General features: G+C 37.5%; 1 protein-coding gene across 1 annotated transcript in view; it reads right to left on the bottom strand.

Annotated features, from left to right (window-relative positions):
* Nucleotides 1–13,799, bottom strand: part of LOC120790036 (E3 ubiquitin-protein ligase HECW1) — a 77,498-nt gene that overhangs the window by 50,654 nt on the left and 13,045 nt on the right. The window contains exons 4-5 of the mRNA XM_040127288.1: nucleotides 11,656–11,750; nucleotides 1,243–1,318 (exon numbers count right to left, since the gene is read on the bottom strand). Coding sequence (XP_039983222.1) covers nucleotides 1,243–1,318; nucleotides 11,656–11,750 — 171 coding nt within the window. The remainder of the gene's footprint in view (nucleotides 1–1,242; nucleotides 1,319–11,655; nucleotides 11,751–13,799) is intronic.

Below are 13,799 nucleotides of genomic sequence, written 5' to 3'. Positions count from 1 at the left end.
GGCCAAACCCTTAAAAGTTTTTTCTGAAATCAAGCATGTCTAATGACACTGACAACAATGAGTCAGACATACAGTCTGAAGTCACGGAGACCACTGATGTCGTGACTCCAACCAAAGAGAAACAAAATGTCGAGCGTTCAGGCTCAAATTTCCCTGGCTGAGGTGCGAAATTACAGATGAGGAAGACAAAATGTTTTGCTCACACTCTGAGCGAAGTCGCCGTGGGGAGAAAAAGGTCACAAGGCTTATGCGCAGTGCATGTTGTGGAGATACACTTTGCACCTTTAATTTTAAGTCGGCAGCTACACGCTTCACTGCTGCTAAAAAGCGTAAAAAGTAAAATGTCGTGAGCCAGCAATGGGTGATGGTTATTTTTGCATTTATTTTGAAGGAGTTTTTATTTTATTTTATTTTAAATGCCTATCGTGAATGGAAATTTTTCGATTTCAAGTTGGCAGCAGCACAACGTAATTAAGATGTTATGAACCAGATAGGCCTACATGTATTTTTTGGTTTGTTTTATTTATCTGAGAATATCTAGGCCTAAAACTGAAGGAATTTCTTTGTGTTCATGTCTTACAATGTAGGCTTGCATAATATTTATTTATTTATTTTTGCATTATGCTGGTGAGTCTATTGATGGGACTTATTTAATTTGAAATAGCGTACTTTTCAATAAAAAATATCATAAATCTATAAGCCTTGATGATGTCATTCTTTATATAGCCTGCCTATCAATTGTTTTTAAGCTCAACAACAAACACAGATTTAACCGTAATTTCTCCCAATTGTCCGGGACATTGAAATCTCCCAGGACACATTCACCGGCACCAATTTTTTGGAAACGGAAACGCTGCTGTAGACCGCGATAAGAATCAATTGATAGTAGAGTGACTGTACATACTGTATAATTTACTAAGTCAAAAAAGTGGATTTAGTATTATGTTACTCTTTAGTTTCAGTGTTGCCACAGTATGGAAATAGTAAATGTCAAAGTTGATCATGTTCATGTCAACTATACCGTACATCTGCTTTTACATAAACATGGGCTGGCTCTAATTTGAACCTACCAATGCTTTTAGACAGCTACATGAAAATGACATTGCTAGAGAGAACTGCAGGTCAAGAGAAGGGCCCAGATGAGGACAGAGTGCGTAAACACATCGATTGAAGGGTACTGAGTGTTGGAGTAAAGCAATACAAGAATACATGGAAAGATAAAGATAGATGTGTGTAGCATACCTGACAGAGAAAAGTTAATGAGTCTCCTGTTGCCCAGTCCATGGTTGACTTCAGGACTAACCACTGGCTTTAACACCTGAAGGCAGAGACAGACATGAGCAGTTAAGAACTGTCTATGGCCCTGTTCATACCAGGCATTAACATGCTTCTTGGGTGATCCGATCACAAATGGACAGCTCTTAGTACAGGCGTGAAAACACCAAAGATGCATTGAGGATTCCTTCAGATCCGATCATTCAGACCATATTCAGAGGTGTTCTGGGCCCAATATGGCCACATTTTGTTAGCAGTGTGTATACAAATGTGTCCTGGGCAACACTCATTTACAACAAATACAAGACGTACAAATCGCGTAAACTGGCTTTGTTCACGACATCTGAAAATTTAGAAAAGCCCACAGAGATATATTACGAGTGCTTCAAACATCTTGGGTGATTTGGTTTGCCTAGAACATCCAAAGGAATACAACCAGTCTATTGTGTTTTGATTTCTTCTTCTTTTAATTTAATAGAAAGAAAATTACATTTTTATTTGGAGCAGGGAGGTGAGATCTGATTAGTGGCCACTTGAGATGCATTATAATGCCAAGAGTGAACTGACATACTTAGAGCTACCTACTTGTGATCAGATCACCCAAGACGAATGTAATGCCAGGTATGAACAGGGCCTATGAACAAAAGGAACACGGAAACACACTCAACGGTTCCTTCTCTTCTAGACCAGCATCTTCCTTCCTTTCCTGTAAGATTAAACTTTAATGATGCCCATGAAGAAAGTGGGTCACTTCAGCCAAATAACACTATTCAAGTAAAAAATAACAGCATACAAGTAAAGAAATGATATGGTAAAGTAAATGTAAGTAAAAACTGAATAGATAAAATTAATTGCAATTAAATAAACTATGAATAAATTCCTTCAAATCCCAAAGATTTCTGACATGATTTCAAATACATGTAATTTTAGGTAGGAACAAACCATCCAATCTCTATTCAACACAGTGCTTTTTTAAAGCTTCTATTTTCCGCCTGACAGCGTCCTGCAATCAATACTCTGTCTTCATTATCCGGGCATTGATTCTTCAGCCAGGAAGAGGAGGAGCATGGGGGATGGAAGGAGATACAGAGCAGCTGATGGAGAGTGGAGAAAGTGGAGGAGACTGCAAATACTCTCTTTTATCAGCTCCCGCTTACAGTGGAAATGTTTTACTTGACATCCTTACTAAACCCAGCCAAACAACAGGAAAAAAACACTACTACTATTACTAACAATAATAATGATGACAATTTAGTCAAATTGTGTAATATAGTAATTAAACACCGGAGGTCTCACATGACCAAGCTGGCCTGAGAGTGTATGAAGATCTCCCAAGGGAAGCTGGTGAATGTTGCTGGGAAAAAGTTTTTATCTGCTGCTTTGAAACTGTATGTCACATGGTTGGGAGTGAAAATATAAGCCGTTTGATTTAAAATGAGTAATATTAAGATCACAGGAGCAGGACAGTGGGGCATAATAACTGAGATGGATGTGTTCTGGGGATATAGAACTCATCGAGTTCTCAGGAGTCTGACTTGCAGATACCTGCTCTGCCAGTACAACGGAATGTCCTACTGAGGATAACAGGCATCAAGGTCTTTGCAAATCATTAATATCTATACAGTATGTGTTCGATAGCACATTATTCAGTTATGCCAAAAATTATTTAATGCCACGCAGGATCAAGTAATATCAAGCAAATTTACAGGCTATTTTTAGATATTCCATGTAACATTTCATGGGATTGACTTTTATGGTTTTGAGTAGATGTATCATTTCATGGTTGCCAGAGGTTGAATCCTAATGCCTCAGCCTACAGCCTCACAGAGCCAATAGTGCAGCATTAGTCTCTTAGTCCTGTTCAGATGCCTCGTCTTGGAACGAGAGGCCATTAGCAGGAAGTTCTGACCTGATAGTGGAGCTAGAAAAAAGTCAAGGGGGTCACCAAAAGTATTAGAAATTATGTTCTGGGGACAACTAATACCCATTCCAAATTTCATCATAATCTGGTCAGTGGTTGATGAGGTATTATATGCTGTTGAATGGACAGAGGCTAGTGGGCTGACCAACATAGACACACTCACTCTGGTGATAACTAGGCAAACATTTTGGCATTAATGTGACATATGCATGTAAGTGCTTATTTCATTGTATAGAAAATTTCAAATGAAGTTATGGGATATTTTTGATTTCACAGTGACTCAGAATATAGTGTAATCTCACAAATTTGGTTAACCATGAATTCAAAAGCAATGAGACAAAGAAAGTTAAGCACGGAAATAGGGACATTATGGGAATATAAAAAGCTATTGTGTCAGAGTCTTCAAAAGTACTGCAGGATTTCCTTACAAAATTATGTCAGGTCTGAATGCTTATGCAATGGGCTGTAAACAAAAAACAGGCTGTGAAAACAACAAGATAAAGGGATAAAGAAAATGACAGATGTTTGGACCAATTCATTTTAATGAGATGCTAATCTGCCTTGCTGAGTACAGTCAGAGAGAAGTGCCAGCATGGTTCTCCTAAATGATTCTAATCTCACAGATAAACCAAATGACAACTTCATCCATCCGCAGCACACTTTATATAATCTACCATCGTACTGCAGAATACAGAAAAAGACCAAATACTCAGGCACTTCCAAAATATAAAAGGAAAAGAATGTATAATTTATGAGAATCCTTTAGGTGTTGCAACAATCTTAAATAATGTAAGAGGAAAGAGATTTTACACAATAAAATCACCCTTCCCCCAACCATGATGAGTTTAGAGCAAGCCTACATTTACGAAATGGACCCACATCTGATTATAATTGGGATACATCACGGCTCTAACCTCTGTGTGAGTGTGTGTAAGATATTTTAATAAACTCCAGTGCCTTAGGACAAAGATTCTGGGTGATATAACTCAGTTAGTGTGGTTGAACATTGACACAATGTAGTGTAGAGGAGGTTATGTCAGCTCAGTGTTGAGAGCAGGTCTTTGGGGGGTGGTTTGTCAAATGCCATCATCTAACGTCGATCACTCAGCAGTAGTCATGAACCTGGGGCTACATGACATTTGGAAAATTCTGAATGAAAGAACAGCACTTGCCTCTCCTTCATATCCATTCTTGAACAAGGAGCTTAACCCCCTAATGCCAGTTTATGGTCTTACAGAACTATTTTATAAGTAGAACCCGATTTTATTGATTTATTGAGCTATCGCAGCTATATCAGTATCGGCGTATATGTTGTCCGATATGCACCAATATGAAAACTTTTTTTACAGAGTATAATGCATGAAAATATGCTTTGGGCAATTTAGAAATTGTGTCATAACGTAATTTGTCCAGCAGTTTGTCCGCCCTCCAACTCCATCGTTTACAATACTCTCAGCACTGTCTGCAGCACAAGCAGCAGAGTAAGCGTCACAGCTGAGCAGACGATAGTGCAGAGTCAGACAGTGTCTTCATGGAAGTTGCTAACTAGTTTGTGAAAAACATTGCTGGAAAGTTAATAAACAACGACTCCATCATTTTCCCTTTCAAAATAACTCTAACATAACCCCATCCCTGACAACCATCATATCACTCATGCTTATCACATCTGTGTGCTACGTTAGCAAGGCAGCTAGCCAGCTACAGTTTGTCAGACAGTCAGTAATTTAGATGCTTGAAAGGTAAGGATGAGAGCATCCCTTCCCATTCATTCTGCAGCTTAGCAGATGACACTGCAGTGGTGAGTTGAGTGAAGTGTTGACTTCACACTAAGTTGTAACCTAGTTGGTGAGATGCAGTGCTGGAAAGTAAATAAACAACTTCCCCATCTTTTACTCTCCTGTGAAAACCGTCATGTCGCTCATGCTTTTCACACCCGTTTGCTACATTAGCTAGCTAGCTAAGCACGTAGCTGCTTACATAGCTTGTCAGTTGAGTGGAATCTAATGTGTGAGCATCTTAGGCCATTCAGCGGTGAACAGCGAGTTACTGTTTCTGACCGTTATACATTACCAGTGAAATAATGCAAAAGATGACATGTTTTGATAAGCAAACAAATAGCTTTTCTAAATGGAGTTAAATCCATTGAAATAATGGTTTGGACAAAGCTGTAGCATGAATTTAATTTATTACTATTAGAGACAAAATTCACCACCTCCTGCCCTCTACTGGCACCAACTTATCTTCAAACACAGCCACCTTAGAAACAGCTGTGCAACCTGATCTATACTTAGTAAGATTCTCTCCCATCGACCTTCACCAACTAACTTCAATAATGTGTTCATCTAAACCATCAACTTGTCTCTTAGACCCCATCCCAACTAGGCTGCTTAAGGAAGTTTTACCCTTAGTTAGCATCTCTTTACTAGATATAATCAATACGTCTTTATTAACAGGCTATGTTCTTTAAAACAGCTGTAATTAAACCTCTTCTTAAAAAGCATACTCTTTATCCAGATGTTTTAGCCAAGTATAGACCCATATCTAACCTTCCCTTTCTCTCTAAGATCCTTGAGAAAGTTGTTGCCAACCAGTTGTGTGACTTTTTACATGATGATAGTTTATTTGAGGATTTTCAGTCAGGATTTAGAGTGAATCATAGCACACAGAGAGCACTACAGAAAGTTTCAAATGATCTTTTAATTACATCGGACACAGAACTTGTCCCTGCACTTGTCTTGTGATCTTAGTGCTGCATTTGACACTACTGACCATCGCATACTATTACAGAGACTAGAACATTTAATTGGCATTAAAGGAACCACTCTAAGATGGTTTAGGTCCTATTTATCGGATCAATTTCAGTTTGTGCATATTAACAATAAATTCTCCATATACTCAAAAGTTAGTCACGGAGTTCCACAAGGTTCTGTGCTTGGACCAGTTCTAGTCACCTTCTATACACTTCCTTTAGGCAATATTATTAGGAAACACCCTATAAACACCCTCTCCACATTTAAGAGTAGGCTTAAAACCTTCCTTTTTGATAAAGCTTACTGTTAGTGCTGGCTCAGGCTTGTCTTGGACCATCCCCTAACTGCTATAGGCCTAGACTGCCGGTTGACTTCCAATTATGCACCAAGCTCCTCTCTCCTCCTCTTCCTCTCCACCTGCATGCATTCATATGGCTTTAGTGCTCATTACTAACTTGACTTCTTCTCTCTCCCGTAGTTTTGTGCTCTCTCGTCTCTCTCCTCTTTCTTCCTGTTGCTTTCCGCAGGTATTTCTGCCCCTAGTGCTAGAGAGTCTGGATCTGTGAATGCAAACCACCTACTACCCCAATGATCCTGCTCAACACCCACTGCTTCAAATATTATGATTATCATCTATTATTATATTTAGTTTTATTAGTATTATTTTCACCCAATTATTATAATTATTAGTTTTATTATTAGTCTCATTATTGTTACACATCTTTATGTTACACTCAACCCAGCCGGTTGGAGCAGACAGCCGCCCACCATGAGCCGGGTTCTGTTCAAGGTTTCTACATGTTTTACCTTGGCGTGCTTGATCGTGCTTGCTCATGGGGTAATGTTGGGTCTCTGTAAATATAACTATAAAGAGTACGGTCTAGACGTGCTCTACATGAAAGGTGCCCTGAGATAACCTCTGTTATGATTTGGCGCTATATAAATTAAATTGAATTGAATTGAATTGAATAGCTAGCTTGAAAGAGTAGAGATACATGGTTTTGTAGAGAGGACATCAGACATTTTGCCAGTGACCTCACTCATTAACTTGAGTTATTTTTTTATATACTGTTGTTAAGTATAAGGAAAATTCATCATTAGTAAAGATTAAGCTATTTACAACAGAATGTAGCATAGAACCTATCATCTCCACTATAATGGTCCAACAACTTATAACAATCTATATTATATATATATATATATATATATACACACATATATATACACACACACATATACATATATATAATTACATATACATACACACAAATATATATATATATATATATATATATATATACATATATATATACATATACATATATATGTTCACATATATATAAGTTCAAATGAAAAATGAAAAAATAACACCAATAGTTGTGCAACAAATGAAAAAGAGCAGTGGTTGGCAGATCAGACTGTGGTTTTAGGTGTGAATGTGTGTAACTGTATGAGTGTGGCACTCCTGAAACAGAGCTGCCTCTCAGTTAAGACTCCATGGTTAAATGAAGGTGTAAAACAACAAATGGACACATAATAACCAAGAAATTTGGTTTTCTGAGAATCCCTTCGTCCCAAGATATAATGTATTCAATTTTTTATTAGTTTTGTATTTATATAATATATTACTTTAAATCTATAGTTAAGCATTTGGGAAATATACTAAATTGCTTTTTTTCCTTGATTGAAATGAGAAAATGGATATCAATCTTATATCTGTGTGTTCAATACAAAGCTGAGGTCAGGATGTGGTTAACCTAGCTTAGCGTAAAGATTGGAAGCAGAGGATAGCAGCTAACCTGGCTCTGTCCAAAGTTCAAAAACATTCCCAGCAACATCTCTAAAACTGTATCTTGTTTGTTTAATCTGTGCACAAAAAGAAATGTAAATATGACAATTTGTGGTAGAAGAGGGACTGCAGTTTATCAATCTGCTCAGTACTTCTCTGAAGCCTTTCCTGCTATAGTACTTATTGCCAGAAAGCTAAATAGCCTAATTTGCAAAAATGTTGAACTGTTTCTATAATGTTTGATCTGTTCTTGTGAATTCATTTGATATATTAGCAAACTAGTGTATCAAACACCAACTTTGCTAAAAAAAAACTATTGAATAAACAGTGCAAATGCCACCAGTATGTCATAAGCAAAACATCAGATTTTACAAACAAATATTAACCCACTGTGTTTTATCAAGTGTCGTATCACACATTTTGAAGTTCGGCTAAACAGTTAGCTTAGATTCTAAGAGAGTGTTAGACTGCAAGTCTGTTAAGCTGCTGCAAGAAAACAAAGGAAAAGGCAGATGCCTTAATGAGCTGTCACAGGCATATGTGTAAGAGAATAGAAAGACATGGGCAGAGCAAATATTTATCGTTACCCAGGCTATCCAGTTGAGCCTCGTCCTCCTCCTGCTCCTCCTCTGAGGATGACTGGGAGACAGCAGTCCCAGCTGGACACACATGCCGTCCATCACACACATACATCAAAATATGTTGTGCCTTCACTGTATGCAGTGTCTGAATGTTCTGATTGGCTAGAACAAAAATAAAAGCAGACAATCTCCCTCCAATGCTTCCCTTTCTGTCCATCTCCTTTTTTCTTTTCTTCTTCTCCTCTTCCTCCTTCTGTCTTTGTTGTGTTGGCCTCAAGCACTTTGACCTGGTGCTTTCCACCGCTCCTCTCAAAAATCCTGAATGACTAACCTGAACTGGACTATCTTCTGCTATCTGTACTCTTCCCTCCCCCCCTGTCTCTCTTCCTATGACAGTTATTTTTATTCCTTTGTCCTCTGGAAGCAAGTACATATCAAGTTCTGGGCCCATCAGCATTTCCAGAGGCCCACAGCAGCAGAATGGGAAGGCAAACATGGAAATCCAATTGCCCAGCTGGACACCCTCTTTATAACAGGGTGTGACTGATAGAAGCTTTGGAAGGGCAATGAGAATATTGATACAGTGGCAGTAATATGGGGTAATGCTGCGTGAAAAAAAATAATTTAATGATTTTCCTCTGACAATTTCTCTTGTAACTGCTGTTCAATTCACACAGGACACCTTGCTTTTCCAATGGCTGGGCACTACTGTTTCAGGCAGCATGAGAGTGACTCCTTTAAAGTGACAGATACAGTTGGGTCCAAGAGCCTGAGACCACTTTCCCATCGTCTCAGACTTTTGGACCCCACGGTATAGATATCATAGGTTTGCATATTAGAGGTGGTCAAAGAGTCAGATGCCTTAAGCAGCAAGATGATTTCTGGATCCACAGCCACAAAGCCACATGTCCCATTATTATCCCACACTTTTGCGGCTTTAAGAGATGTAAACAGGAAGTATAAAGTATGAGTAAAGTTGAAATGGACTTAGTGAGTCACAATGTGGGCCACAACTTAAGGCCTTTTTTTTTTTAGCATATATTTTTTTACAATTTGCCAAACTGGCACAAATAAAAACATGCTGAATTAGCTATTAGTAGTCCCTGTTTTAAATGTACCCAAGGATATACAGACAACTATCAACAGATTACTTCGATACTGAAGAAAACCTGAAACTTGATTATTCTCAAGCAAGTTCTGACATTATAAGGAGTGTATTTTTGGAGCTAATGATATCCTCAGAAAGTAAAAAAAAATGTGTATCATGTGTGTATTTAAATTTGAGTGAGTTATGACTCAGAGATGGAGTGTGATGGAGTTTTGATGTAAATTGCAGCAATAGGGCGCTAAGAGTTTAAAAGGACCTTAACTGCATGCATGAGCTGTGAGTCAAAGCCACTGCTGCTAGAAGAACTGCTGACTGTATTGGTGAGTGGGACAAATCAGCAGCCAAACTACAAAAACTCAATACAACAGAACACTGACTGTCCCTATCACCTCATGCAGTATCTTTGCATCACGTCTCTCCCTCATCAGCACTGTGGTGGTACAACTATCTTCAAAACCATTTTATATCTCCAGAAGCAAGCTATTTTTTCCCAATATGTAGTGGGGTAGAATGACCAGGTGGATAATAAGCTCAGAAATGATGGCTCTGCATCACAGTGTTTTGTCCGCCTACATATTTTTTTATAAAAAAAAAAAAAAATATATATATATATATATATATAAATAATAAATATAAATATATAAATTTTACTTAAAACTGTAAAGGTTATTATCATGATGGGCAGTAGTAGGTGAAATAGCCAAAATATTTACAGATGTGCATATCACTGCTCTATGTGAAGCTGATTAAAAACTACTACCCTTCATCACATTACCTGTGGGAGTTCAGGATTCATCTTACATAGATAGAGACATCCCACAGCAGCCAGGATGGTTGTGACCAAAGCCACAATTGTGAAAACAACCCCTATATGCCACAATTTCAGTTTAACAGGTCACTTGTTAGTATTGCTAACTACCTGCACAAATCAGGCTAACTGCTTGAACGGACAAAAATTTTATTTTACCTTTTCTTAACGATCGTTTCCCTAAATATGTATTTTATGTAAAGTGCTGTACAAAAGTTTTAGGCAGGTTTAGATTCTTACTCATCATGCAACACCATCAAGGAGGTGTCTGATTGGTCCCACTTTCAATCTGCAGCATGACAACAACCCCAAATATACAGTCAGAGTCATAAAGAACTATCTTCAGCGCCAAGAACAACGATTCCTGCAACAGATAGCATGGATCTCAACATCATCAAGTCAATCTGGGATTACATGAGGACACATAAGCAACTGAGACAGACTAAATCCACAGAACAACTGTGGATTTAGTTCACTAAGATGCTTGGAGCAACCAACTGCCAAGTAACTTGAAAAACTATGCACAAGTGCACCTAGGAGAATTTCTTGCTGTTTTAAATGCAAAGGGTGGTCACATCAATTACTTATTTGTTTGTATGGTGTTTATTAATAAATAAAAACAATTCCTCCATAATTATTTTTGAAAGCATCCTCGCTTTACTTTTAGTGCTTAGAACGTCTGCATAGTACTGTATGCATTTACTTGTATTAAATATTTTATTTCTTTTCTTTCGCACCTGTGTGTTTTACAATAATACAGACACAAAGTGCTGCATAAAAGGTCAACGTACTGATAGCACCTTTCATGCATCTTGACAGGTGAAAACAAATTTACACCTGTGTGACGTTTCTCGTGCAACACAGTATTTCAGTACAGAGCAAATAGCATACAGTTCCAAACATAGCCCTGTCACATGTTTATACATCTGTCCTTCCCATTTTTGCAGTATCACCACATTATTTAAGTATTTAAGTATTATCTTTGGTGTTGGCCATCTTCAAATAATGAACAATGAATAGTTAAAATGTTTAAACTGCATTGGACTAAAGGGTTATTGCTGCATTATGTTATGTACAAGGCATGCAAGTAAAACCAGAAAGTATCTAAACTAGAAAAGGAGAAAATGGCTCAATGTCACAGTTGATTCACAGGATTTGATGTATATATGTATTTATCAAATATCATCAATGTATATACTCAGTGGCTTCTAAAGTAATATGTACTTTCATCAGAGGTGTATGTGCAGTTTAACTTTAGGAGTAGCTTGTAGCATAGCAAGCAACCATTAGAGAACAAAAATAGAGAAGCTGGACTAACTTTCACACTAGACAAAAGACACAAGATACTGAGTTTACAATGAAGCCTCACATATCTCAGACAGCTGCATATGTCAAAAAAAGCCATGAGGTGTGTGAGACTCACAGGTGCAGAGACCTTCTTGATGGTTACAGTTGGTGTGGTAGCCCGCAGTGCTCCGGTAACACCATGGTAGTATCTGAAGCATACCTGGGTCTCAGCTGAGGAGGATACACAGATGTGTTAGAAAGGAAGGCAGCAATGACAGAGAGAAAATTGAACAAGAATTACTTTCCTTTCACCGACACTGGATCTTTCTCCACACTGTTTTATTTTACCTTGATTTCAAAATATGCCTGTTACACAACAAATCTTTTTCATTTTTATACATTCAGATGGATCACTCCAGCAATGACTTCCTGCTTAATGTACCCATGTGACTGATTACTGCAAAAATATTATGCTCAACACTATTTACAGTGGCTAACACAGGTGTGGTTTAAACACAATGGCATCTTGCTGATGACATTAGTGATCAGCACAAAAGTTTGTGCACATGTTGAATTAAGTATAGTGGTTTAATCAGAGAGAGAGAGAGAATTTCAAATGTTATTCAATACATCTGTCATGTCCTTAGTGGCTTTTAAATGATTTACGGAACTAAATGAAATTTTTATTAGTGATAGTTGATTGTTGACATTTATCAATTCTGGGACTCTACAGTCTATTGGAAAATAGGGGAAGTAGAGCAAAAAAAGAAAATGCTTGGGGGACACAAGCAGATTAAGGTCATAGTAAAGCTCCATGTTTTTCTGCTTGTTTGGCCAGACACACTGAGATGGTTTGACAAGAAGAGGGGAAACACACAGCAACACTGCATGGAAGCTGATTGAATATAATATGCACAAGTGGGCCTGCATTAAAGGTAAAAACATAGCTAGTGAGTTCTATTTGCACAGCCTTAAAATGTTTGAAAACGCTCACATTTTGAAAACAGTTAAAGTCCTCAGTTTAAATACCCTTTAACTATTTACAAAGGACAAGCTCAGACAAAACCTCATTAGGAAATACTCAGCAGTGTTACTCAAACAAGGATCCTACTGCTGTACACACACAGTAATGGTGATCTATAAAAACAGTGTATTTATGTCTTATGGATATTTAATTTAACAATTCAGTCTTCGGGGTAAAGAACATTTTTGGAACAGACAACAAACTGTGTATGATCTCGGTTCAACATTATTTGGATTTACCAAAGAAATGCCCCACAACTCGCAATTTTATAAAATAATGAACAATTTTATAAGTAATAACTCATCTAAAGTGAAATTCTTATCTGTGAGAAAGATCTAGGAAAATAATTTGAAGATGGAATATTTGCTTTGGTTCAGCAATCCCCCTTACTCCCACCTTACATTTACTATGACACAGATCACACAAACCAAATACTGTATATCAAAATATGCATTTCAGTCATTATGTTGAGTATGATTAGGGCATGCAGAATTATTTTGCAGCATTGGTTAATAGCTAAAGCTCCAGGTTTGAAAGACATGGTTGAGACAGCATCCTACGAGTCTAAGGTCAGTATATTAAAAGGTAGTTCTGAAAATGGAACTTCCTCCTGGGACCTTTTTTGCACCTATCTAATAGCTGATGGAGTGCCTGTTTAGATTTCAAGCATAGCCAAATATCTCCTATGACTGTGACAGGTTTTCATTTCATTTTATTGTAAGGTGGGTCATTTCAAATTTAATCTATTTTTTAGCCCTTATTTTTTTTTTCTACATCATGTCTTGTAACTCTGAAATAATATTAAGGATTTCTTGCACCAGACCCATTCTTAAGCATCCATAAAAACGCCAATGTTAGAACAACAATACAACAACTAAAGCATTTCAACAAATGAAAAACAACGAAATCACAAAAGTTATCTGCCAGTCATACTTGAAGGCTTCTTAACCTGAACTGTTTTTTTCAATTTTTTTGCAAGTAGTATTGTGATAGTGATATACTATTGGCGGTGTATTAGTGTTAATATCATATATTTTATATACTGTTCCAGATGCTTCTCCATGCTGACACAATTAAATCAGCTTCAGCCCTATAAAGCCTAAACTTTCTGAAAAAGCCTCCTTCACCTGTGATAGACAGGTTGGTGTTACTAAATGAAAACACCTGGGCAGCTTTATGCTGGTATATTTATTCTGTTTCATGTGTGCATCCATGTAGTTTCTCTCACACATACACACCATTCCCCACACCCCTAA

The sequence above is a fragment of the Xiphias gladius genome, chromosome 5, assembly GCF_016859285.1.
Source record: "Xiphias gladius isolate SHS-SW01 ecotype Sanya breed wild chromosome 5, ASM1685928v1, whole genome shotgun sequence".
Classification (NCBI taxonomy): domain Eukaryota; kingdom Metazoa; phylum Chordata; class Actinopteri; order Istiophoriformes; family Xiphiidae; genus Xiphias; species Xiphias gladius.
This window is presented reverse-complemented; position numbering and strand designations above follow the sequence as displayed.